General features: G+C 39.6%; 1 protein-coding gene across 4 annotated transcripts in view; it reads left to right on the forward strand.

Annotated features, from left to right (window-relative positions):
- Positions 1-27375, forward strand: part of atp2b2 (ATPase plasma membrane Ca2+ transporting 2) — a 66786-nt gene that overhangs the window by 31978 nt on the left and 7433 nt on the right. For 3 of the 4 annotated variants that reach the window (XM_028406368.1, XM_028406365.1, XM_028406364.1), the window contains exons 4-22: positions 1361-1618; positions 1961-2086; positions 3145-3270; positions 3690-3722; positions 5799-5891; positions 7713-7754; positions 9677-9841; positions 10833-11047; positions 11250-11492; positions 18966-19207; positions 19989-20223; positions 24054-24233; positions 24358-24445; positions 24603-24709; positions 25629-25820; positions 26035-26248; positions 26337-26548; positions 26628-26735; positions 26891-27073. In XM_028406368.1, the coding sequence (XP_028262169.1) occupies positions 1361-1618; positions 1961-2086; positions 3145-3270; positions 3690-3722; positions 5799-5891; positions 7713-7754; positions 9677-9841; positions 10833-11047; positions 11250-11492; positions 18966-19207; positions 19989-20223; positions 24054-24233; positions 24358-24445; positions 24603-24709; positions 25629-25820; positions 26035-26248; positions 26337-26548; positions 26628-26735; positions 26891-27073 (3062 nt within the window). The remainder of the gene's footprint in view (positions 1-1360; positions 1619-1960; positions 2087-3144; positions 3271-3689; positions 3723-5798; positions 5892-7712; positions 7755-9676; positions 9842-10832; positions 11048-11249; positions 11493-18965; positions 19208-19988; positions 20224-24053; positions 24234-24357; positions 24446-24602; positions 24710-25628; positions 25821-26034; positions 26249-26336; positions 26549-26627; positions 26736-26890; positions 27074-27375) is intronic. The other variant, XM_028406366.1, reaches the window with a different exon arrangement.

The following is a 27375-nucleotide window of genomic DNA, read 5'->3' on the forward strand; positions in this document are numbered from 1 at the left end:
GTTTGCTGCAGTTGAAGGAGGAGGAGAACTGTAAAAATATAAGGATTTTTTTTTTCTCAGCTTGACTGTCTTGTTGGCACTTAAGCACCATGGACAGCTATGGACAAACTCTCTTTATGTGTGCATCTCTGTATGAGAAAGACATATGTCCAGTATGTTTGGACTGACACGTCTGGATGCCCAGAGCTGAACATTCAGGACCACGGACAGCTACTGCACTCACTGTATTATTATGCACAGGCACAGGCCTCAAGCTAGACAGGTTGGTGGTTTGGTTTAGTAGCTCTTTATTAGATAATATTTTTCTCATGCACTAGTATATACATTTATAAATGCATTAGTGCTACCACTCAACTAGTGTACATTCCAAATGTGGTGCATAAGCTCAACAACACATATTGATCAGAATCCCTCTGTAGTGTAACAGTAGGTCCAAATTGGTTCTTGAGAGACTAGTTCTTGGTTAAATCAGATCCTGCATCTGTGTTGTCAGTAATATGGGCGTCTGTGCCTGTTCCCTTGTGAGCTGAGCGCTTTACAGTCCAGAGCAAATCGCTCCACTCTGGGGTTTTTTGAAGTTGGTTAGCCAGGACTGTAGAGCCCAACGACTCCCTATGCATTACATGACAACAGCACAAGGTGGACTGGAATAGGCCTTGTTTAATTCCCATATATTACCAAGTCAAGCGCACAGCCAATATAATGCAGGGCCTCAAGTAGAGCAAATAAATGAAAGGATGAGGTGAAGTGAAATCTCATAAGGTCGTTCCAGCCAGAGAGTGTTTTTTTTACTTGTACTAGAGGGATGTGGTGGGTTTCTAGGCTCTAACTTTGTCCAACTTCAACTAGCAAACTTTGTCAACAAGATGTAAGGAATTACAGTACTTCCATACCTCAAAAAATAAGTTAATTCAGTGCCTACAGGTTGATGTTAAGGTCAGTTGTTATGTCAGCAAGCAGCAGCTTCAGTATAGTTTTTAGGTTAACAGTCTTCAGAAGCATTCAGCAACAGAATAAGCACTAATGGCTTGAATACAAAGAGTGTGGCTGCACTCAAGTGGTCTGTCTTACTGCAAGCTAAAGGGAACATGATTTGATAATTGCTCAGACTCAGGCTTCACTTCATGTATATACACTATAATTACATGCACAGTCACAGCTGTCTCTTTCTATAGCTTTTCAGTCCCCAGTGTGAGTGAGAGCTTTGATTACATCCATTTTACATCATCTTTTTTCATCACGGTCCATACTGTAATATAACTGTCTGTTGATTTGAAATAATAGAAGTGTGGCTATGCAACATTTTACTCTGTATGTAAATGTAAAACATTTATATAATTTTCCTCTGTCTGTTTTGAAGGCTGTGCCACAGCAGCAGGTGGAGTGGAGGATGAAGGTGAGGCAGATGCAGGCTGGATTGAGGGGGCCGCCATCTTGTTGTCTGTAGTGTGCGTGGTGCTGGTGACAGCCTTCAATGACTGGTCAAAGGAGAAGCAGTTTCGTGGACTGCAGAGCCGCATTGAGCAGGAGCAGAAATTCCAGGTGGTCCGTGGCAGCCAGGTCATACAGCTGCCGGTGTCTGACATAGTGGTTGGGGATATCGCACAGATCAAATACGGTAGGTGTTAGAAGACCAAAACTGACCAAACAAATATTTTGATAAGTTTGCCTGGGTCAGACTTGTAAACGTGCCTCAACTGGCTTGTCCATTGTTCTGTGTAAAGTAATTTCCATGGTGAGTGAGCTGAAAATAGACCACCACCTCATTTCCAAAGGGGGATTAAAGTTATGAAGTCCACCTTAAGCAATTAAATATATTTCAGCTTCAGTTGAGTAATTTAATTAGCTTTAGACAGGACCATACAGAGGGCCTCACATGCACATCCAGTCCATCATGTACCAAGTGGCTCTGTCTCATATGAGCTCTTGAATAAATTCAGCCATATATATGTTGGTGCAGGTGATCTTCTTCCTGCTGATGGCGTGTTGATCCAGGGCAACGACCTGAAGATCGATGAGTCATCACTGACCGGAGAGTCTGACCAGGTCAAGAAATCTGCAGACAAAGACCCCATGCTGTTGTCTGGTATGTTGCTCTCTCTCTCTCTCTCTCTCTCTCTCTCTCAGAATGTAGACAGTCCTGTTTTCCTGCTGGCTATGTTGTGAATTTTGAAGAGACAAAGGATTACAAAGCATAGAAAAATGCTTCGCAATCTAATGGCAGGGAAACCACTGGGCTGGCACAGATTTGTCATGCTGCACCTCTACTGAACATGAGTGAATACAATAGGTTAAACTTACTAGCCACAGCCTTTTATTTGCATCCTCTTTCTTCAGATATATCACGGAAACAAGCTTATAAAAATAAAGCAGCAAAATAATGTTGACAGTTATGATATAGTGAGCATTAAAATAATGAGTTCTGAGTTCTTTTTATCCTCACTATACTACATGGTAAGTTAAAAGGCTTGGTCTGATAGCACACTGGACACATTCAATCATGTCATTACTTCAGAGAGGAGGCAAAAGTCTATAATGTGAACATAAACACTGTTTTTAATCAAGCGTTTCTTTTCATTGGTTTGGTATTAACAGCCATCAGAGACATCAGAACTTGCAGTCGTAGGATTCTTGGAAATGAAGAAAATCACAGATAACAGAAATATGGGTTAATCTGATCGCACATCTTAATATTTTTTCCTGTGGTTAATTAGCTGTGTGCCTTTTTGCTGCCTTCCTTAATTAGCCTCGTATTCACCCATACTGCCTTACTCTCCCAAAGGTTAATGATTTTCTGTGTATACCATTCACATACAGAGGCACAGAAGTCTAATGTAGTAGACATGTGTACAGTGACACATTTTCACTTTGGTTTGAAATTAGACATTGAAAGAGGTTATATGCTATATAGGCTGAAATTCTAACAATGCTGAATGATTCCAAATGTAATCAATACATGAAGAACAGGATCAGCTGGTCAGCTTTTAGAGCAAACTGACAAGTTCTTGGGACTGTCATGTCATGTCATGTGTATTATTGCAGTAAGAACATGCTGATATTATATAGGGTGCTATCACTAAAAACTATTAGTCAGTGAATATATTTGTAGGTTATGTTGTTTCAACACTGCTGTGCTCTCCTCAGGGACCCATGTGATGGAGGGGTCAGGGCGTATGGTGGTGACTGCTGTCGGTGTCAACTCTCAGACTGGAATCATCTTCACCCTGCTGGGGGCTGGCGTAGAAGAGGAGGAGAAGAAAGAAAAGAAAGGTACAAACATATCCTCAAATAGTCAGCTTATATATAACCTGCTCTGTAGGATTTTTTTTCTGCACTTGCTTCAGGAGTACTAAGGTAATTTGTTTTTTGTCACTGTTGCCCAGCAACGTACCCTTGAAGACGAGCCCTTGTCATTTCATTACCTTATTGTATGTATGCTCACTGCATTATGCCAACATCCTCAAGGGTTCTAAACGTATATGTGAACAAGTATTCACCTGTTTAATTTGTGTAATTTGTATGAATATTTTTGTATTCATGTCTCATACAGTATGTGACACTAAGTTGAATGTGTATAAATGTTGTATGAGATAAGTATTGGTGATAGAGTTGTGAGCTGCAGTATCCAGCTCTTTGGGTTCGGGTGCATCATTGTCCTTACTCTCTTATTGTTCTAAATTTCCTCGAAGGAGAGGCAGTGGAAGACGGACACCAGAATACAGGTAGAGTATCACCTTTCTCTGACCACTCGGCGTGGTACCTGAGCCATGTGACCTTCAACCCCAAATGATTCCCAAGAAACCTTCTGTTCACCTCATTGTGTAGCCAAGCACTTGTGCCCTAGTTTAATACCTCACTTAAAAAGAGAAGCCTCATAATCACAACACTGCATCTTTTTAAGTGTTGACAGATGACATATTTCACAATGCATAATCCTTTCTCCTTATAACAGGCACTGCACTCATCAAACTAACTAGCTAGCATCCAACATCAGTCCTGTTTCATATACATGTTGAATGCCATAAATAAACAAAAGGCTCACAGACTCATCTCATTGCTGTGTTACAGAACAATGACATGAGAGCGACAGCCTTGTGGGTGTACAGCACATGTACCAGCAATAAAGTAATAATAAGCTTTTGTAAGATGTTATCTGTGTATCTTATGTATATAGCTAGCTATACAGATTTTAACATGAGTCGTGTTTTTGTTCCCTGAGCATAGTAGCTTGCATGGAAAACTGATTGTATGTTGTGAAGGATTTTACTTACACGCTGTTTCAAATTGTCACTTTACAACAGTAAAGACCTTCCTCTGATCTGAGCTAGAAAAATGCTGTATGTTGTCTTGGGTTTACAAATGCTGTAACTGTAGGGTTTGAACTTATTTCAACTTTTGGCTTTTACAGTACTAATGTAGTTATTTTTCATTCTTACAAGATTGATGTCTGATCAATCAATCCTAGCAGTACAATGCAACATCTAATCATTTTCAGATTTAGCTATCATTAACTGAAAAGCCTTTTGTGTTAATGTAAAGTAGTTATACATGATTTCTGATTAGTTGTTATTTTATTATTGTCACTCACTGGTAACAATGATATATTTATATATATATATATATATATATATATATATATATATATATATATAAATATTGAACTTTTGGATTAATTGGATAACTTTACTAATACAACATCTCTCATGATAACAAAAATGCATCACAAATTTAAAATCACCTACTTACTGTGCGACAAAGAAGAGCATTTGCTTCATAATTACATAATAACCAAAGTACAGCATTGAGATAAATCCTTAGAACATATGTGATAATCAAAAACCAAAAGGACACAAGAATATTCATTTCTGAATATCATTGCTGTCACAAGACATAAACAACTCTTAGCAAGATTAATTTCTTCACTGAACTGGTTGGCACATGTGTGTTTCCCTTGCTAATAAATGCGTCCCTCTTATGTTCTGTTTATACTGCACTGGGGAGTTTATTTTGAGAATTGGTTATGCAACACCTTTCAGCTTATTTCTTTCAGATTTTTGGCTCAAAATATGATTTGGTGGTGCTAAAAATATTACCTGAATAACATGGTTTAAATGAACTTCAAATTAAAACATTAATAAATAGTTTATATATAAATAATCAGACAGAGGTAAAGGATAGTCACTGCAAGAACAGAATATAGTCTTACACACAAACAGAGCTGACATTAGGCTTATCTTGTATTGTAGTAAATGTTTTCTACATGTTATGTTCAGATTTCATGTTTCATGTCTGTCCACTCTTACGCTTGTGTTTATTGACGACACTAGTAGATCACATTAGATAATAACAAAAATATTCACACCTGTATTTACACACTAGAGGCCCCTTTCACACATGCAGTGTGTGTCATGCAAATGTCCAACTCAGGTACATTAAGCAGTCTAAATCTGCTGGCTTCCTTGTACAAAGTCCAGCTAATGTCAGATTCAGTTCAAGCTTTGCAATCATGGATATGACAGTGGACAATGTTCTGACCTGATTCTCTGGACTTTACCCACAGTTCATGTGTGAAAAATGCTATACATACATACATCAGTTTATGTTTAATCAACACCGATCCCTCTCACGCACAGACACACACACACTCAGTCTACATATTTTGAATCTATTAAATGTGCTATAACCATGTTATTTCTGTTCACTGTTGTGTGTGTGTGTGCGTGCACGTGTGTGGGTGCATTTGTGTGTGGATGTGTGTTTTTGTTCATTTATGTTCGGCCTTCATTGTTACTGGCTAGACTGCTCCCATCCCCCCATCCACCCCATCGCAACTATAGCCACGGATGGGGCTGCAGGCATTAATGCCCCTGGCAGTGCCAGCCTAATTAATGGTAGGTTGACAAAAACCTCTGATCTCTGACCTCTTTTTGTTGTGACTTTTGATTCCTCCTACGTCTTCCATTCTCCAACTCCTACTGTGGGTGCTCACCTTCTGCTCTGCTCTGCCTTCTCTCTTAGTTGTTTTGGACCTATCCATGCTGTCAGTGCATGCCCTTTTTAGTTGTCGAAACGGTTTCTTGTTCTCTTCGTGCTGGCTTTTGTGTTGTAGAGCTTTTATTCTATAGTATGATACATAGCTCTCATAGAAACATGTTTTTCACATTATAGTGAAGTGTAGTGAAATCCCATAGACTCCCTTAGAGTCAACCATGATATAGTTTGACAAAAACTTCTGCAGAACAGTCAACATGCACATTCCCAAACTTTAAAACCTTCTTTTTCTCAAATATGGACTAGTAATTAATATTACTTTAGCTTTCTCACGTGATATGAGGTAAAAAGGAGGTGGGACAAAATCATACTGTAGAGGGCCATCTCATTTGGATGCGTGTCCTCTGAGACAAAGAAAAAGAATAAGTTTGTTCATTGCTCAGCTAGGTTCACTCTTATCTTTGTCTCCTTGGAGAGCCGCCCAAAAGTGTTTGTACTCAGGGAGGGGCAAGGTTTGTGCTATAATGGTGACCTTGTGCTGTCCTGGGCTGGAACAAAGCAATTTGTCATCTTCAGCTTTATTGTGACTCCAGGGAATTCACTATGGAATTGTAGGTGAAATGAGCCAGCACTGGTCTGCTGGTCCTCCAGCTCTGCGTTACCTGAATAATTTTATCAGTGACATTTGTGTACAAAGCGTTGAAAGATCGATTGTATAGAGTCTATGGTCTTCCTAGCGCTGACACAAAAGGGCTTGTCCTTAGACAGGGAATGGCATCAGCAGTGTGCTGTGTAATAATGTTTTATCCTAATAACTTTGTATGCATTTGGTTTGTGCAAAAATCTTATATATATATATTTGTGCTTCTAACATGGTTCGTAGCAATTATATAATGACTGCTGAAATTTGGAAAAAACATGTTTATGATTTGAAATGAAGATGAAATGCATATTTAAATTAACTTCACTCTATTGAGCAGAATACAGTGGCATAATACATTCCCTGTTCATGAACTTAGAGTTCTATTTTCCTCTAGTTGTTGTTATGTAACACCATGTGGGAGGCTTTTCCTTCAGGCCCTCTCTCTCGCTCTCTCTTTCTATATTGTTCATCTCCAGTCTGCTCCCTCTATGTGTGTGATCTTGCATGTGCTTTCTGAAATTTCTTCTTTTGCATGCGGTGTCATGTTTGTGTGTACTGTACTTGTGGCGTTCCCTCCCTCACTGTTGGTGTTCAGTGTAATGCTGTATCTGCTGTTTATCTCATTTTATAAGCTGACCATTTGACTCATATTGATAATAGCATATGTGGAATTACCTGTGCTCATAGTGTGAGTATGTTCAGATTCAGTATAAGAAATCAGCTGGAAGTCATATTTTTAAATACCTTTTTTGTAACTATGTAAATATTATTAGGTTAAAATACATTTTAAAAAAATGGAAGATCCTCACACTTATTTACAAGATCTGCACATTGCACCATATGTGTGATTTATTTTAAAGGGACAAAATATTTTTTTTAGTTTTACACCTTACCTGTATGGCATCATTTACATATCACAAGCTTTTCTATGTGACTGTCACAGAGATGTTGTATTAAAAGTCATTTTCCTGTCTCCCTGTTTGGTTCTCGCTGTTTGTGTTGTCTCTGTGGGGATAATTTGTTGACTTGTCTGCCTTGGTTATTTTTGTTGTTATTGTCTTGTATGTCTCCATCATAGGTAAAATGCAAGATGGCAATATGGAGAGCAACCAGATTAAAGGTAACCAAACCATATCTCACTCTCTCCTCCCCGTCTCCCTGTCTCTGCTTTTCTTCCTCTTCTCATTTCTTCCCTTTTATGGTGTGTGATGTAAGTTCTGGGTCAAATGCAGGTGGCAAATCCTACTTTACTGTATTTCAGCCTACACCATTCTTGTATTAATTCCGAATGGATTAAGGAAAAGACTAGAAGGAGTCAGACCCTTATTTGACCCAGGTTTTACCCACAGTCATGTTAGGTTAGAAAATCCCCCCTTTTCCACTTCCTCACTGTCTGTCACCGATGTGTCGTCCCTGGTCTGTTGTTCTGTTTTTGTTGTTGTTTTGTTTTTGACTCGTCTTGTTCCCTCTGAGTGAACAGCAACTTCCCTCAGTTATTGTGTGTCCGCCTCACTCGGGTTGCCTTTTCTCCAGAAACACTGTCCTCCTTGTAGTTTCCTACTTTTTATACCCTTTATTTTCCTGTTTTATGAAGTTTGCCTCACACAATTTCACATAAATTTGTGTGGGATTAAAGGGATACTGTGTTCTGTATGGGTAACTAATTCTTGTTGGTTTACACTTAAATACCTCGATAAGCAAAACCCTCAAGCATTTATATTCTCAAATTATAAATCAGAACAGGAAAACCAGTTTTCACATTTCAGAAATGTTGCACAAAAGAAAGGAGCAACGTGGTAATGAATGCCTCTTTACCTTATTTATTTATTTATTTATTATATATGAATCCAGATCAAGCACTTTAGTGTGTTTCATTTCCATGTGTTGCCCGTCTGCTGCATGCAGCCGGTTACAAATGATCCACTGTGTCTCAGATCATTTGTAGGGTAGAAAAAGCACAACCAAAGAGTATGACAGCTGAAGTGATATGTCTTTGCATTATAGGCAAGAAGCAGTGTGTGTCTGTCATGAAGAGTGGTGTCTTTGAGGACGGGTTTTACTGCATGATCACTTTTTACTGAAGACCTTATATTTGGTACTACACAAGAGTCCTTAATTTATAAAGCAGATAAAAGAGGAATATGTCTAAGTAACATAATCTGAAATGTTCTCTAACAGCCACTTAGGTTTGGATTCATCTTATTTCCAGTCATTTTTGTGTTTCAGGCTACTCTCTAATTAAAGGGTTTATTTAAGAAAAATGTTTTAACATTGTTACTGGATTAAATATTTTCCCACATTAGATTCTGAACTGTTTGGGCAGCAAATAAACTTTAAGCAACACTTTTACCTAGACCTGTTGTTTTGTTTATCACTTACTGGATTCAGACGATATGCATGCATTTTTTGGCATGAGTTAGAATATGAGTTCTTGTGGTCACTGGAAACTGGTCTGCAAAGTTCCTCAAAGTAAAAACTAATAAGATATGAGTACTTGAATGTGTTTTAATAGACAGACTTGAGACTTGGTAAAAAAACAAAAACATTTTCACTGTATCCCGTTTAATCTTTTTGTTTCTTTTCTGGTTGTTTTGTATTATTGTGAAAAGAACTTTTATTTTTCCTTGTGTGTATATTAGATGTGCTGTATGAAGTTTCATTTTTCTTGCCTTGCTCACAATGTTCAGTAGACTGTGAACTTACACACCTTTAGAATTGTGTGTTTTTACTTAAAACATTATAAGAATCAGAATATTTCTCTTTTACAGCAAAAGAAGTGCATAGTTTAATTTCCTTACTCTATGCAGCAAGTTGGTTCAAGGCCTAAATTATCTTACCAAGAAAAGCAACGCAGGGAGAAACATTTTTGATATGTGAAAGCTTTATACGCATGTTTTCTGCTTTTACATTCTATGTCACTGCTGAATATACTGGAACTACTTCACACAAGTGTCAAAGGGAGTCCCTCTTCTTCTCGTTCCCTTGTTCATATCTTTATTTCTAACACTAGCACTGCCTGTTTTGTTGTTGTGGTGTTTACAGTGAAAAAGCAGGATGGAGCAGCTGCCATGGAGATGCAACCTCTCAAGAGCGCAGAAGGCGGAGAGTCCGATGAGAAAGAGAAAAAGAAAGTATCAGTTCCAAAGAAGGAGAAGTCCGTGCTGCAAGGGAAGCTGACCAAACTGGCTGTCCAGATTGGCAAAGCAGGTACAGTCCATCACTCAGTCAGGCAAGATAAATCAGGAACAACAAGGCACTCAAGCATTATCCTGTCCGTTGAAGAAAGAGATGTTGCACTGATGAGGCCCACTTTTTAGTTGCTGGAAGCAATCAGTTAGGAAGAAGGCGTCTGAATTATAGATCTGCCTTTGGGGACTCTCTGAATCATCGTAGTGGGAACAACTTAGATTCCGTTAAGCAGCTTGTTCACTTTTGCGGTTGGTATCACAACTACTTGTTTGTAATACAATTTAAAGCTAGATAGGACACTGAGGTGATGTCACGCATGCTTGCAGCAGGTCTTTACACCTAGAAAACTGGACTAATCTGGATGATTTCTTGGCTTTAGGATGATTTCCTTGTAAGCTGTTTTGGGAGCTCAGGAAAGAACAGCCATTTGCTTTATTTTCACTATGTTAGACTGTTGGCCTGTGATGGAATGGGGACATGGTGTCAGAGTAATGGACTACTGTGGATGGAATAGCATACGAATAGCACTTTAAAGACATATGGCATTATGCTAAAAATGTTTGGACTTACCACCTTCCTGACAAAACTGCCCCTAATCTGGAGCTGGCTGACATTGTGGGTACCTTATATGGGCAGCAGTGGCTCAGTGGTATAGCAGGGTTGTCCAATAACCGGAAGGTTGGTGGTTTGATCCCAATTCCTCCCTAGTCAATGTTGCTTGTCCTTGGGCAAGGCACTTTACCTGCATAGCCTCATAGGCGCTCTTTGCTGGGCTGCCTTAAGCAATTTCCCCATTGTGGGACTAATAAAGGTTTCTTTCTTCTTCTTAGTTATTAAAGATGTAATAGTTCTTATTAAATTGGAACATAGTGTGGTTTGTGTGTTTGACAAGTTAGATTATCTGTTTTGTCAATATAGATCCATTTAAGCCATTTAGAGGTTATTACAACAGTTGCTCTCCAGCACCAGACGAATTACCCTACCCTGATACCTTTCCTACCATTCCCAGGTTTGCTTATGTCGGCCATCACAGTCATCATCCTGGTCCTGTATTTTGCCATTGACAACTTTGTGATACAGAAGCTCACTTGGATGCCAGAGTGCACGCCTATCTACGTCCAGTACTTTGTCAAGTTCTTCATCATTGGTGTGACTGTGTTGGTGGTGGCTGTGCCAGAAGGGCTGCCGCTGGCTGTCACCATCTCCCTTGCATACTCTGTCAAGGTACGAAAGAAAAAATAACATACAGTACATGTATTGCTGTTCATAACTTTTAACACAAAACATTACATGAACATTGGTTCCTGCAGTAAATAGTCTATTTTGAAATGATACTACATTTGTTCTACTGAAATTTAGGCTGATTCAGGCATTCATATGGCAGTTTAAATGTTTTTAAACAAAACACATTGTCTCCTACACACAGAAAATGATGAAGGACAACAACCTGGTGCGTCACCTGGATGCATGTGAAACGATGGGCAACGCCACGGCCATCTGCTCTGACAAAACAGGCACGCTAACCACCAACCGCATGACGGTCGTTCAGTGCTACGTTGGAGACGTACACTACAAAGAAATCCCAGATCCTGGAGTTCTGCCACCTAAATCACTGGACTTATTGATCAATGCCATCTCACTCAACAGCGCCTATACCACCAAGATTTTGGTAAGACACCGTGTCTATCGTTTATCACTTTATCACCCCAAATGCAGGCCTAATAATTTTATGGCATACATAAATGTTTGCACTATATGACAGCCATGTTTACAATATGTTACGTTAGCTGCATAGATTTCAGCTGTGTGACCGGTGAAACCATATGATGCCGAGCAGCTCTAAAGCAGTGAGACAGATCTGCAGCGCTTCATCTTGGCGAAGCAGGCAGTCCATGTCCTTGGCTGCTGCTTTAGATTCATCAGGCATTCACTCAACTTGTCACCTTGAGAATGGTTGTGTAATTTTGTCTTATCTGATATTCAGAGCGTAGCAGACTGTAATTGAATCCAATCTGTCTAAGTGCTGAGGATGGTCTCATGTTTACAGTGAATGCAGTGAAGAGAGATTTGCTCAAAGCCAATTACACCTGCATGCAAATACAAGTAGATCGATACATGAACATATGGGCTCAAACTCATGTTTTTGAGGCCGGTGTTGCATGGATATCTATTCGGGCCACAGGTTTAAAACATTATCTACCATAAAAAAGCACTCGGTCAAATATGCTAAAAGATTGCCAAGATCACAATGTCTTCAGCCTGTTAGAACAACATGCCTGAGTAATCCTTTTCCTGGCATGTATACCCACCTGTGTATGCACTCACACACTACACACACACACTGTTTGTACCTGTCTGTGTGTCACCATCCTTGTAAACTCCTGTAGAGTCTATTCATCTATGGCTGACCACCTGACAAATGCCCTTATGGAACATGCAAGGGAAATGAGCTGAGCAGGCAGGACATCTGCGATTGAAGGATCCCACAGATTTCGCTTCCTACCCCTCAAGGCACGATAACAGTTTTGATGAATACAGTGTGTTGGTCACTGGGTTTTTAAGATGAAGAGCCTGTTCAGGTCATCTTGGGTTCCTTGGACACAGTATAATGTAGATACGTTTTTGGTTACACCTGGTTTCTTTCAGATTGCACTGTGATTTGTTTTTCCTTTTAGTTTTTAGTTGCAGAGCCCCTATCTAAATATATAAAATGGCAACAAATTGATCCTCATAATACACCGTTTTTCTCATGATTCATTATACAAATGAAGGCCTCTTGCATCTTGCCTTAGTTAGGTTGAGAGCTCTATCACCTTGGGAGCAAAGAAGGATAGAAACAAACAGTAAAATGATAGACAAGACCAAGATATATTAAGTTAAGGTGTTAACACTGTAAAAAGTGTGAAAAGAAAAACAGAACCACAAACACTTGATATGTTTATATATTCTTATTTAAACTCTCAATTTCCATTTTACACTTTGTATTTTTCTAAACTATATTGACAAGATGTTATCCCCTTTGAAAAACCTGGAGAAATGCTGTGCTGAATTACATCAGACCATTGTGCCTCTATAGCTGCTTAGCTCAACGGAATTAAGCACCAGCAAAGCACAGCTTAGACTTTGTGGATTAAACAGCACATTTACGAGTTTTTAAAATCCCTTGATTCATTAGAAGAAGTTACCTCTTGCATCTAAGTAGAAATTAAACTTAGGTTAACCTTACCATGTGCAACCTTCAATCTGCTGTTTGCTAACCTTTCAGAAGCGTTGCATTCTTATGCATTCATTCTCATGTACCTACACCAGTTCATTCATATGTGCAGTCATATAAATATAGTACAGGATATACGTGAATGGTTGATAGTAGAATATATGTTGTGAGCATTTAATGAGAGATTTTATTGTGTTGAAGGAAGAAAAGGGGCATGTGTGATGAAGGGGAACAGATGAAATTAATAAATGAAGGGAATTTAGGAAGGAGGATGCAGAAGGGAGATTTCTGAGGAATATTTAGTGCATCCCTCTTTGCCTCCCCCAGCCGCCCTCACTCTCTCAGCGCCACTCTAGCCCTGCAGTATGCTTGCTGGTGTGTTCTTATATAAGAGGCCAATCCTGTGGGATGCCTGGATGGCTATGGAAGTCTTTGATGGCCACCACACAAAGACACAAAGGCAAAGAGGCAGGCTTTGATACCAATATCAGTCCCCCTACTGCCTCTCTGCCTTGATAATACAGCCAGTGGTATAGTTCTGCCTTTTCTGTCATGTCTGTCACATACAGACATACAGTACAAAGTGTAAAGAAGTGTCATCCTGGAGGGAGAAATTCACACAATGAAACCATGCACTCAAATGGTATGTTCACACTCATGCTGTGGAGTACATGCACATGCTCATGGATACTTATTCACAGAGTTTCAAAAGGACGCATGTACACATGCGCAGCTAGATAACACATTAGTTTGCCTTGCAGATAAGTCAAGCATGTACATACACTAACAGTTTGTGAACATCATATAGTGACGTCAGTATACTGATGTAATTTCAAAGCAATGTGCGTCAACCCTTGTCTAAATAGCCCTAAAAGATTAAGCTGTGCTTTTGTTGTCTTTTTCTTTCATCTTCATCTTTATCTAGTTTTTTTTTCATTATGTGCATCACACATAAAAAGATGAAGACTGTCGAAGATGCTTGGTGCACACACACACATATCACACACACATCTGTCAGCATGTCAGACACTGTAGGAAGTATTCGGATCATGGGTGCGTGTTCTCACAGGACAGTGGTGTGTGTTTAGCATGGCTATATGAGTGTCCTGGGAGCTCAGTTTCATGTGGCTTCAACCACCTGCTCAGGTCATTATTTCGGTCAGGGGACAAGAGAGACAGATAACACTCACATACACACAAACAGGTGAGTTCTGTTCCAAAATGTGCTTTTTTGAAAGGAAGCTCACTGTATGTGGTTTTAAAAACAATCAACAGAATGTGTCTGTTGGGTGGTAAATAGCACATGTTACCCTCGTCAGTCTACAATGAGTAGGATAGAGTTTGTAATTAAAATGAACTGCCGCACTTTTGTTCAGTAGCAAGTAGTAAGGTCTTGATATAATTAGCTGTTGCTCACAGTGCTGGTGTCATCTGGACATTGTGTGCTTGTTTGTTTAACATGGAAGGGTGTCTTGGATGTCTCCACTGAGAAACCCACAGCACAACTGTGTGCTTCTCTTCTCTTCTCTTCTCTTCTCTTCTCTTCTCTTCTCTTCTCTTCTCTTCTCTTCTCTTCTCTTCTCTTCTCTTCTCTTCTCTTCTCTTCTCTTCTCTTCTCTTCTCTTCTCTTCTCTGTGTTCAGCACTTGCTAACTGCTGAGCTGGCAGTGAAAGAGACGTTGTCCTCCTATTAGTATAACAGTGCTTTGATGTTTTTGAGACACCAAGCTTCAATGAGTTGCTAGCATTTCCTTCTTTCATGACATGATGGAGTTCATGATTGCAGACTTTAGTTGGTTGACATTGCCGGTAAATGTGAGGCACAAAACGTGATGGTGCATAAATGACAATTTCATGTTGTGGCGTTTGTATAGTATTTTTAGTGTTTGGGAGAGAGAATGATTAATAGTCCATATTTGGTGTACCACATTGCTATGATAAGTAAAAACAAGAGACACAAACCAACACAAATCAAAGTGTCTTTGTCCTTTGACTTTGGAAAGTCATATCAGATGATATAGCGAGGCAAATGACTAAATGGTTAAGCAGGTTTTGTAAAGAGGTAGAAGGAAGCTAAGTAAGGATTAGTGAGGAAAAAAGGAAGAAGAAAAGGAGACATGAGAGCAACCATACTCACATGACAGAGTGTCCCCATCATGGACTGGAAAACCATTGCTGTCCTCCAGCATGCCTCCAGGCCGTGGCCCAGTTGGCTGGTACAGTCCTGTGGAGAGCTAGAATATCATCTACATGTAAAGAAGGAAGGCTGTGGCATGGGAGGTGGAGCACCTCAGGGAAACTGAAAATCGAAAATGAAATGAGATTTGAAAGAAGATGATCAATGGACAGACAGTGAAAAGGTTGGGCTGCAGGGTGAGTAGTAGACAAATAAAGAAAAAAGTGAGGGAAGGAACAGGAGGGATGGATTAAGGAGAGCCCCGGGTGGAATAGGAAGTAAAGTTGCCAGCTCTCCCTCTGGCATATGTCCTTGCCTGCAGGAACACCCAAGGACCAGGGACCAGGGAGAGGGCAGCTGGTCCTTAGCCACGTCCAGACTAGCACTTGCCAACAGAAGGCTAGTTATGCCAACACTGGGCATCCCGTGCCAGCAACTGTCCTTGTGCGTAGAAAACCACGTCAAGCTAAACCTCTGCGGAATCTCTGAGAAAAAAGGGCAGCAGCATTTGTGTGTGCCCATTTATTATCAGTTTATTTATTGCTCTTCTTCCTGTCTTGTTTTTTTTTTACTGCAGCAGCTGTCGACCGCCTCTTTGACCCTTAAGTAATATTATTCCTTTGTGACAAAAGTTGTGCCACTAGCTAGGTTTAATTAACATGAGAAACTCTGTACTACAGTAATTTGTTTTTAATTCTGTCAGCAGTATGTCAGCTTTTATAAGAGACAGCAATGACTATTTATTTGCACTGCCATTACACTGAACTCAAATACAATAATGATTATATCTATTCTCCACTACGCTAACCAGCGAGACACCATCAGTCTAGTTTGTCTACAAATTATCATTTAAATCTATTATACTGGGTGTTCATTTACATTTTGGTGGTTTAACTTGATCTTGTCCTTTGGCTGTGAGCCTTTTCTCTCACGCACTTAGCAGACAGTGTAGATGAGGCCATTTGTTCCATCCTCTCATTAGCCAATGAAAGGCACTGTCTTCCTGATGTAATCATTGGTCATTAGGAAAAGGCATTAATTCTGTTATTTACCACAAACTCAGTATAAAGTATTTATACTCTTGTCTGTGTCTGCGAGATACACAGCTGGACAATAACCAGATATGTTCAATTACAAGGTGAAGATGGTTCAGTGCTTCTGATTGGGTTTTAGTGATTAATGAGATTTTAGATGAGTTTTTCTCTCAGCTAGATTCAGCGGTTCTCAGCAACAGCAGAGGGAGTCAAATATGTCTGATAGAGAATATATCAATATTCATGGATATTTAAGGAATATTGAGCCACTAGAGCAAACGTTGAAAGTAAATATTTTTAAAAAAATCAGATGAAATAAGCAAAGGTGTTTCACAGATTTCTTAAGAGTCTTTCCAGGGTATTTATTTCATTGTCATTCAATTGCATAGTCCCAACATCACTAATTTGCCTTAAAAGGCTTTATAATCTGTTCATCACAGTCTAGCTTTATATGAATGCTTAGAGCATTTGCTCAGATAAGGGACATTTGCCCCTAAATATAACTTGTAACTGAGGAAAAACAAAAGAAGTGGGAGGAGAATGGAGGAGAAGCAGAGAGGAGAGACATACCCCTCCCTCCCTCAGGACAGAAAGACCTGCAGTATACAGTGTGTGTGTTGCAGTCACTATTGTGAAATACTGGCAGTGTCAATAGTCCACTTCTATTAAATGTTCTTATTAAATCTTATCTGTCAACCTCCTTACAAAGGCACATTAACACTGTTTATTAGCATGTTAGCTTGTGGACAAGGGCAATCTTTAGATGGAGAATGTTGAGTGCATCAGTTCCAACAAGCTGTTAATGTGATTAACTATACTGCCAACACAGAGTCTTTCTCAACACATTGTGACAAGTGCTGAGTGAAGAAAAACAACAGCTGTAAAGTCAAATACAAGCTCTCCTTTTAAATCTAATCGTGGTTGGAGTTCAGACACAGAGCAGCAAGCCTGCAGTCAATCTATTTTGGGGCAAATAGCACAGACTGAAGGTGTCTGCTTAGCAGCAAGGTGGAAGCATTATGTTCAATGCGCTTTTGACATGCTGCTGCTGTGTGTGTGTGTGTGTGCGTGTAAGAGAAAGAGAGTGTACCTGACAAGCTGTTCTTTAGCTGTGAGTGTAGGTGTCAAGTGTACTGTAGGTACTTTGTAGCAAAACCCCAGGGACACTCGCTGTCAGCTCAGTGCCAGCTAATAGGGATCCAAATGAAGCAAATGTTACATGTTGTACAATCAAATAGGACTGAGTTCCATAATGTTGATTAACAGTAGTAATGATTTGTTTATTTAAAGAGTGAACATGAACAGACTTTTCTATCCTCAGTTTAAAATGAAAACTCAGCTTGAGAGCGTGTGATTATGTGAAAAGCCATGGTATGGATAATGACAGGAAGGACTGCACACTCCTTAGATCTGTCCAGAAGAATGAGCATCATTTCCACTGCAGTGGTCAGTGTGTGTGTAAGGTATTGACACAAATGACATTTGTTGTATCTCTTCCTAATTGTTTTTTTTTCTTGTATTTTTGTTTGTTAAATTTGGGCAAAAATAGTGTCTAAATGGAAACTGTATACTAATAAATATGTCCAGAGAAAAGGCAAGGAGGGTCAAACAAACACACACACAGACACACACAAATGGAGGATGTGTGAAATGAGATGAGTGAGAATTCTGTAACAGAATCACAGCCAGCGAGTAAGAATCCCCGAGTGGCGGCGAGCTCACCCTCTCTCTTTTTTCCCAAGTCTTTTCTTCCAAGTGTGCTTTGCCCGGCGTTGCCATGGCAACGGAGAGTCTTCGACAAGCTGACCACACACTTGCGCTCTCTCACAAATACTGTACAGCTAGTGTGTATGCAGTTGCACGCATGTGATGTAACACCTGACCGCAGATTTGAACAGATACTGTATTGCGTGCGCACAGATCCTCTTGATAAAAGTCTGTGCTGATAATCACACAGCAGCTGAGAGACAAAGAGAGAGGGAGCGCTGCTGATATCCGAACATTACCATATGACATTTCCTACTTGGATGTGAACACACACTGATTAATCCATTGTCAGCAATTTTATAGATTTTAGGTGTTCTTTAAGCAAAAAGTTTTTAAAAAGAATGTTTTTTGTAATTCTGATCAAAACTAGTGCATAATGACTGATGTCAGATTATAACACATACACTGTACTCCTAAAATATGTAGTAGTAATAAAAACACACACACACATCAGGTATTGTCATATAAAATCCTCTGACATGTTTATTGAACCAGAGAAATTCATGGTTCTAAGCATATAATTATAGCATGCAGAGGGGCTGAGCTGCACGCCTGAAATAAGAATGTCCAAATTTGATTCTGTCTCTCTCCCTCTCATCTCCTGCTCTCCCACACAGAGTAACCTTTCACCTGGTAGCTGGTTAATTATCACTAGCAGCTATTTCAAGTGTTACATTTGTCGCACTGCACTGAAGGAAGGAGAAGCTCATTCTCTGGGTGTAATTAATGACAGAACAGACACTTTGGATCATGTTTACTTAAAACATAACTGAAGACTTGAATCTACAAAGCTGGATTATTTTTATTTACTGTATAAGAAAACCCAAATATAGATAGATATAGATACTTCTTACTACTTAATGAGCCTCTACTGATAGAACAGAAGCATCATCTTAAATTATACTAAAGCATTTTCAGCTCCCTTAAAATATTTTCATCTTCCTCTTTACAGCCCCCAGATAAGGAAGGTGGTCTGCCGAAGCAAGTGGGCAACAAGACAGAGTGTGGCTTGCTGGGATTTGTTCTGGACCTGAAGCGGGATTACCAGCCAATAAGAAACCAGATCCCAGAGGAGAAGCTTTACAAAGTCTACACCTTCAACTCTGTCAGGAAGTCCATGAGCACTGTCATCAAACTGCCTGATGGGAGCTTCCGTATGTACAGCAAGGGAGCCTCTGAGATCATACTCAAAAAGTGAGTCTGATTTTGCGATTAAAATTACAGGATAATAATTAACAGTTGGACCGAATTTTATTCTGTGCTGTATTTTTACCAAATGTATAGCATCATTCTTTTGGCAGTTACATCATGTGTTTCACTGCCTATTGCACATTGTCTCTCCATAGAGTGTCCGTTAGAAGATCTCACAATGGAGTCATTTTACCATGCATGTGTTACCATAACAGTGCAATAATAAATAACTGAGAAAGGCATGATGAAGATTTTTTAAGCTTTCTCTCTCTCTCTCTCTCTCTCTCTCTCTCTCTCTCTCTATATATATATATATATATATATATATATATATATATATATATATATATATATATGTATACATTATCAACACATTTAACACTCAGATGTAACTAAATGTAGATTAACTTGTGGGTACAGAACATAACAAGCTAAATGCACCTTTTTTTCTGACCTGACAGAAGTCCTAAAATCAAATTTGCACATATTATACTTGATGTTGTACAGCTGTTGAATGTGTCTCTATTCCAGTACACATTTGTTTATCATTTGTATGTTAATTTAATTAGCTCATTAGAAATCCATTCACTGTTTGTCAGATGTGAGCACCTTTTGGCTGCAGCACTATATTAATTTAGACAATAATCTAACTAAATTTTTGTGCCGCTCTCCTGGCCGACCAGTCAGACACGTCCCCTGAAGTGTTTGACCACAACACGTGCCTCATTCCATTGTTTTCTGAAGTTACCATAGACCTCACTCACACACAATGCTTCATCTTCAGATGCAGCCATATCCTGAACGAGGTGGGTGAACCAAGGGTTTTCCGTCCACGGGACAAGGACGAGATGGTCAAGAAGGTGATCGAGCCCATGGCGTGTGATGGCCTGAGGACCATCTGCGTGGGGTACCGTGACTTTTCCAACAATCCTGAGCCCGCCTGGGATGATGAGAACAACATCCTTACTGACCTCACAGCCATCTGTGTTGTCGGAATAGAGGACCCTGTCAGGCCAGAGGTAGGACCATGCAAGATATTTGTGCTATCAGCAGTGTCACTTGATGTGCCCTCGATGTAACTTTGGAGTCCTTCTTTTCTATTTATATATATATCATATTTTTGCAGTTTTATGTGTTCCCATGTAGCATCACACGCAGAGATCTCAACATGTGGAGGTAAAATAACAAGACTGTAGTGACAGAAGCACCCTGCTCAGTAAGCTGACAGCAAAAGCTCATCTGTCATGTGAATGGCTTGGTGCTAGGGTGTGTGTATGATTGATTGCTTTGTTGATGAAAGCTTCACTAAATTATTATTGATTTATGAAATGTACATTTCAGACAAGGCCAATCAGCCTTAAGCCAACGTGAGAACTCTAGCATGCACTGCTCAGTTTTCATACATGGATAGCATTTTTAACATGTAGCTGCTGCTACATTGTGTTGCAGCTAATGTGGTACAATTAATAATAAATAATAATATATTGTGCCCTCTAATGTGTACAGTGCTTGATGGATACACATTTCTGTGCTCATGCTTAGTGACATTCTGCACTGTACTCGACACTGAGGCATGAATATTGAGTTTGTTCAATATTATTCATTGATGAGCTTTTAAATGCCACAGATGGTACAAATAGGGTACATATATTAGTGCCTCTATTTAACTCAATTTCTATTTTTAGTTTACAAAACTAGCAATCATTGCTTACTAAATGCATGGTTACATTTGTTATCGAATGAAGCTATTAAAAAATAAAATAACAAACCGAAGACCTCCTTTTTTTAGAGTTAAAGGTCCATCAGTCTAACCATTTCACAATAACACCATAGAAGAAACACACCTTAGTGCTTATGGATGTGTTTATGTTATGGCAATAATAAATTTTTTTTTGTGATTAGACTAGCAATATCTTGGAAGCTGTTGATGCCAGCGGCAAATAAAATTGGCAGGATTTCTTTATTATTTATCTCTTGTTTTAACTGAGCTTATTAGATGGGGAAAATCACTCAATCAAGAGTGTGCTGTGCTGTGCTGGGTCATAAGCAAAAGTATCATTTCCAGGAACAGATTTTGTGTGGAGTGGGCACAGTCGGATGTGTCAAAATGTCAAGTTTTCCAGTTAGAGACAGCTAAAAAATTCATTCCTACGCATCAAATGGAACTCTAAAAATCCACACATTTGGACACATGGTCTGAATTTTTGCACTCACAGTGGCAATGTGACGCAGAATTTCAAATCATAAACACTTAAAAAAATAGTCAAACTGTACTAACACCACATGACAACAATAGAAACTATGCATACATATTTTACAGAATCTCAAACAGCAACCATTATTAGAAATTCTTTTGATGCTGGGACAGTTGACTTATTTCCTTACAGATTCCAGCACTTAAATTGCTGCCAGAGCTTTAAGAGCTTTATATAGAATTCGATCCGTCTCTTTCATCATTTATCATGATTTTTTTTCTGTGGTAAAATCTTGATGAACCTCACATATTTAAAAGGAGTGTCATTATTGGAAGAGAGCGGTATCTGTGTACAGTTGGAAAGCTGACCTCACATGACAGCTCCGTTGCAGGTAGAGGGAAGCATGAAACTGTCTCCTGCATTATTCAGCTTCTTCCTTTCATCTTTTTCCATCCCCCTCCTCACTGTCTAACAGCGTATCTCATTCAGCCTTTCCCCAACTTTGTTTTCTGCTTTCCACCTCTCTCTCTGTGCATCATAAGGCCCAACTTTCACCTTACACTGCATGCTCTCTTGTTTCCTTTGACTTTCCTTGCACGTACTGTATTTTATCTCTCTTTATTGTGGCTTGCTCTCTCTTCCTGTCTGAAGCCAAGTTATGTAAGCATCTGAACAGACCTAGGATACAATGCATAGAAAATATAGAAACTCCAAAACAGCAAGGAATACAGGAAAAAGTAGAATATTGCATTTTAAACACAGTAAAATATATTTCTACAGATGCAGCATGATTTATGATCTATACTACTTCACCCTTTGAAGTAAAGTAAGCTGAATCCCACCCACCCCCCACCCCCATTTTCCACCCCAGAAATAACTTAGCATGTGACATTTTCAATAACCAGTGTGTGAAAGCTGTGCACAGAATACTGCTGTACCTCAGCAGCATCTTTCCTGGCCTCCTCCTAAGACTGGCTAATGTTGTAGATTAGATGGCTTTCCCCTCTGCTAAAAAGGTCACACACAGTGGTAAACATGTTTTTGGTTTGTTTATTAGTCTCTAATTTCTTCCTCCAGAATGCGATGTTCTTTTAATAACTGGCTGCTCTGTAGGGTTGCCTCCAGAGAGACAAGAGAGAGGAGAGGGAAACGGAGATAAAAGAGAGAGAGGACTGAGAAAGACAAACAGATTCAAAATCAGATTCATGTCAGAGGGATGACAGAATGCAGGAGGTGGACAAGGATGAGGAGGGTAAGGAGAGAAATGGAGGAAAACAAGAGCGTAACCAGATATATATTAGAGACACCAGAGGCTTGTTTTTCAGTCTCACCTACTAGCATCCTACCCTCTTCCTCTGCCTGGCCAGAGTGTATTTTTAATAAGCCTCCACTCTTCTCTTCACCTCCTCTTTTGGATGACCAGTCAACTAGAGCAGTGGGAATCTGAAGAACAAATACCAGGGATGACAGACAGGCAAACAGAAGCCTGATATCTTAATAACAATGACTCAGTGAGAAGAGATGAAGCAGAATGCAGTAATCTGCTCCACTTACCACAATATTAGTAGCCAGAGATGCAGTTATTGTCAGCAGATGTATGCACAAGTGCAACAATATCATTATCAGTTAGGAAATGTAACAAACTTATGTGCTCCAAAATAAACCTTCTCTTGTCTTACTGTCATTGTAGGTTTTTTATGAATTATCTTTCCATGGTCAGTATCTTGTCTTGAGCAAAAGTTTCTACAGTATGTAGGCTAATTAAAGGCTTGCACTCATTTACTGTATAGATTTTGCTTATAATCCGCTCTTTTTAGGTGAGTTAATTCCCATTTTATTGTACAATACTTACTACACATTGCAGTGGTGGATTCACATGCACGTGTGGGTATGTGGGTATCCCATGTGTTTATCGAGTGTCAAGTAGAAAGCATACATATTCCAGCCTCTGTGAGTGTGTGTGCTTGTCCCGAAGCAATATCTGTATTTGTTTGTATTTAAGAGCGAGAAACATGCAAGTACAGGACTGACCGTATGTGCAAATTGATGGGAGTTGTTACTGTATGCGCACACATTTGTTTATGTGTGGGTTTAGAGAGCAGAGCTCGCCCACACTGACCTTTGCCAGGAAGAAGATGTGTTTCTGAATTAATGTTCTGCTTTCACTAGCTGTCAACAGCACGGATCAATCTCCATATCTCACAGTTAATTTAACTAGACTACTCTCTAGAGGAGAAGTTAGATAAATGCTTCATTATGCATCTCATTAATGCAAAGGCAGCAAAATAGTGCTCTGATAAAATAAAAATAAGATATGTTTACCTCTTAGTTTTTTGTCAAAATATCCCCTTATGATTTCTTTTATGTGAAAGGGATCATTTAGAGGCCAGACTGCTTCTTTTGGTAATTAAGCACCAAAAACCCACTGTACTAACACCACCAAATGGGTGGTAGACACAACCAGTAATCCCCTCAAGAGATGCTGGAGACCAAATCTGAAAATGAGTGGTCTTAAATTAACCTTATTTGGCTCAGAATAAGAGATAATATCTATGTTTCTGCTGTTTTTTCCAACATTTAAGGTAATGATGTTTTTCTGCAAGCCCTAAATGGAGAAAATCCTCTGTTGTGTGTCTTTATAATTGGTGTTTTAGGTACCCGATGCCATTCGGAAGTGCCAGCGTGCAGGCATTACTGTGCGCATGGTGACAGGAGACAACATCAACACCGCCAGGGCTATAGCCATCAAGTGTGGCATCATTCACCCAGGAGAGGACTTCCTCTGCATTGATGGCAAAGAGTTCAACAGGAGGATCCGTAATGAGAAAGGAGAGGTACGGGAAATACTGTCAGAGTCAGAGGGAGGCAGAGAGTGACAGTGACAGAGGGATGTCTAGAAAAAAAAACAACCAAACTGCAACTGCTTGTCCTTCTATTTCCACTTATCCATCTGTCCAGGTGGAACAGGAGCGCATTGACAAGGTTTGGCCAAAACTCCGAGTCCTGGCTAGATCATCTCCAACCGACAAACACACACTTGTCAAAGGTGAATTTACATATTTATATAATATGTATTAACATGACACACACATGCAGAGATCCTATATGTTTGTGCTGTCCTTCCTAGTTTTGGATGCATTATTCAGCGTATATGCACTTCAGCATTTGCAGGTTTTGTTTATGTGTCTGTGTGTTTCTGACAGGCATTATTGACAGCACTATGGTAGACCAGAGGCAGGTGGTGGCCGTGACAGGAGATGGAACCAATGACGGACCTGCTCTAAAGAAAGCTGATGTTGGGTTTGCCATGGTAAGCGACCCTTCTGTTCTTTTCTCTTTTGTTTATATGTTTACCTCTCTCTCTGCTTGTTTTCTTGTGATCTCTGTCAACATCTGCAGATGTCTTCTTCACCTCTGCAGTATTTTAGGTTTCTTTTCTGGCAGTTTGCCCTGGATGTTTGAATTAGGAGCTCCCCCTAGTGGATTTCTGCTGTCATACAGTTTTCCTGCAAATCATTAGACCTTTTTCCCAGACGATAAACTCTTTAAAAATGAAAAGAAAAAAATATCCTCTAGTTAATCTCAAAACCGTTTCTTCTCTAAAACACATGATAATTTATTTGCTTTTTCTGTTGATGTTCTGTTTCCTTTAGCTATTTAGACTATGATTTAAAATACATGAAACCATTTATTCTCTGCTTTTATCTACACTATTTGACTCTCTTACTAATTGGCTGTTTTTGTAAGGCCTTTTTTAACCAGAATACTGTACTCCATGGGATCAAAATGCCCTCTTACCTTGATTTCTCATTGCAAATCTCTCACTTAAGATATAAACCGGTATTACTTTCCAGGTTTATATGGATGTAGATGGTATTTTCTTGGAGAACAATGCCTCAGGCTGATATATTAAAACAAATGGAACATTCTATATGCACATATTATAGGGATGTAGTTTCCTGTTTACACACTAATATGCACAAAAATGCAGCACACCCTGCCAACAAATAACAGAATATCAAGAGAAAGTTCTGCTATTCCCGTAAATATGGAAGCCTCTGTCTTCAAACCACCAACCCTGACTTCTTTGTTAGTCTTCATCATTATCAAACATCAGAGCTCGCTCATGTCCAGTTCTCTCAGCAGTTTGATGACATAAATGATCAGTAGACCTGTGAAACTGGGACCCTGCATAGGTGTCTGATCACAGTTTGTCATTTCTTTTCCAGGGTATCGCTGGAACTGATGTGGCCAAGGAAGCATCAGATATCATTCTTACTGATGATAACTTCAGCAGCATTGTGAAAGCAGTCATGTGGGGCCGAAACGTGTATGACAGCATCTCCAAGTTTCTTCAGTTCCAGCTTACCGTCAATGTTGTGGCCGTCATAGTGGCTTTTACTGGTGCCTGCATCACACAGGTCAGAAGGATTAAAACTCGGCAGCATGCTGTAATGGAACAATTCCCTATTGGGTTAACTTAACTGGCAGATGGTACTAAACTACTGTCATCCAAGCAAACCACTTCTTATCTTAGATGGTAAAGATGTTTGTTGTTTTAGTTAAAGCCATTACCTTGATTGCTGCATTCCTGCTTGTGCTAAATTTCTTAGAAAGTTCTGTTTCATTTTCCAGGACTCTCCCCTGAAAGCAGTGCAGATGTTGTGGGTGAACCTGATCATGGACACTTTTGCATCCCTGGCCCTAGCAACAGAACCTCCCACCGAGTCCCTGCTCAAGAGAAAACCATACGGTCGCAATAAGCCTCTGATCTCCAGCACCATGACAAAGAACATCTTAGGCCACGCTGTCTATCAGCTTGTGATCATCTTCACACTGCTCTTCGCTGGTACCTGTAGTCATTTTACTTTGTGATAATGATGTGAAGCAACACAGGTCCGAAATTAATCACATCATCTTTTTTTTTTCCATTCTAGGCGAGAAGATCTTTGACATTGACAGTGGCCGCAATGCTCCTCTCCATGCTCCTCCATCTGAACACTACACTATCATTTTCAATACTTTTGTCATGATGCAGCTGTTTAATGAGATAAATGCACGTAAAATCCATGGCGAGAGGAATGTCTTTGATGGGATCTTCAGGAACCCCATCTTCTGCTCTATTGTTTTTGGCACATTTGCTGTACAGGTAAGCAGATGCAGATTATTGTCTTTCCATAAATAGGTCAAAGTAATGTTTCTCATGATTTGTGTTTTGTTTTGTGTAGATTGTGATTGTGCAGTTTGGAGGGAAGCCATTTAGTTGTCAACCTCTGGATGTGGAAAAGTGGATGTGGTGTGTTTTCCTCGGATTGGGAGAGCTTGTCTGGGGACAGGTAACAAGCAAACTCATCTTTTTCTCAGTTTGTTTTTCTCACCCGGCTTCATTCCTTGTTTCTGTTATGATTTGCAGGCACACTGTCTGTGCTTCTTTACTGTTAGCATGCCAGGTTTCCTCTTGACTGTGTGCTCTGTCTCCTCTGTGGGTTAGGTGATAGCCACCATACCCAATAGCAGGTTGCGCTTCCTGCGGCGGGCAGGCCAGTTAACTCAGAAAGATGAGTTACCAGAAGAGGATGTAAATGAAGAAAATGAGGAGATCGACCACGCAGAGAGGGAGCTGAGAAGAGGACAGATCCTCTGGTTCAGAGGACTCAACCGTATCCAGACTCAGGTGAGGACATGTGACAGACACATTTGATTAAACAGATTTTAAATGGATTCATTTGACCTTATAGAAATTAAAATACTTTCTTTTGGTTCAGTAAAACAATAGTAATGTAAACTTCACTTTGATGCTCTGCGTACATTTACTCTATGTTTGTCTTTGTCCTCAGATCAATTTTATGTAAGAGACAAAACCTCAGACATGACCTGTAAAACTTACCCATAGAGCAAATGCTAGACTTTGTTATATGTTGTTTCTGTTAGTCGCAGCCTCAAAGTCATTTTGTCTCAAGATGACTTATTTAGGAA

Source organism: Parambassis ranga, chromosome 5, assembly GCF_900634625.1.
Source record: "Parambassis ranga chromosome 5, fParRan2.1, whole genome shotgun sequence".
NCBI lineage: Eukaryota > Metazoa > Chordata > Actinopteri > Ambassidae > Parambassis > Parambassis ranga.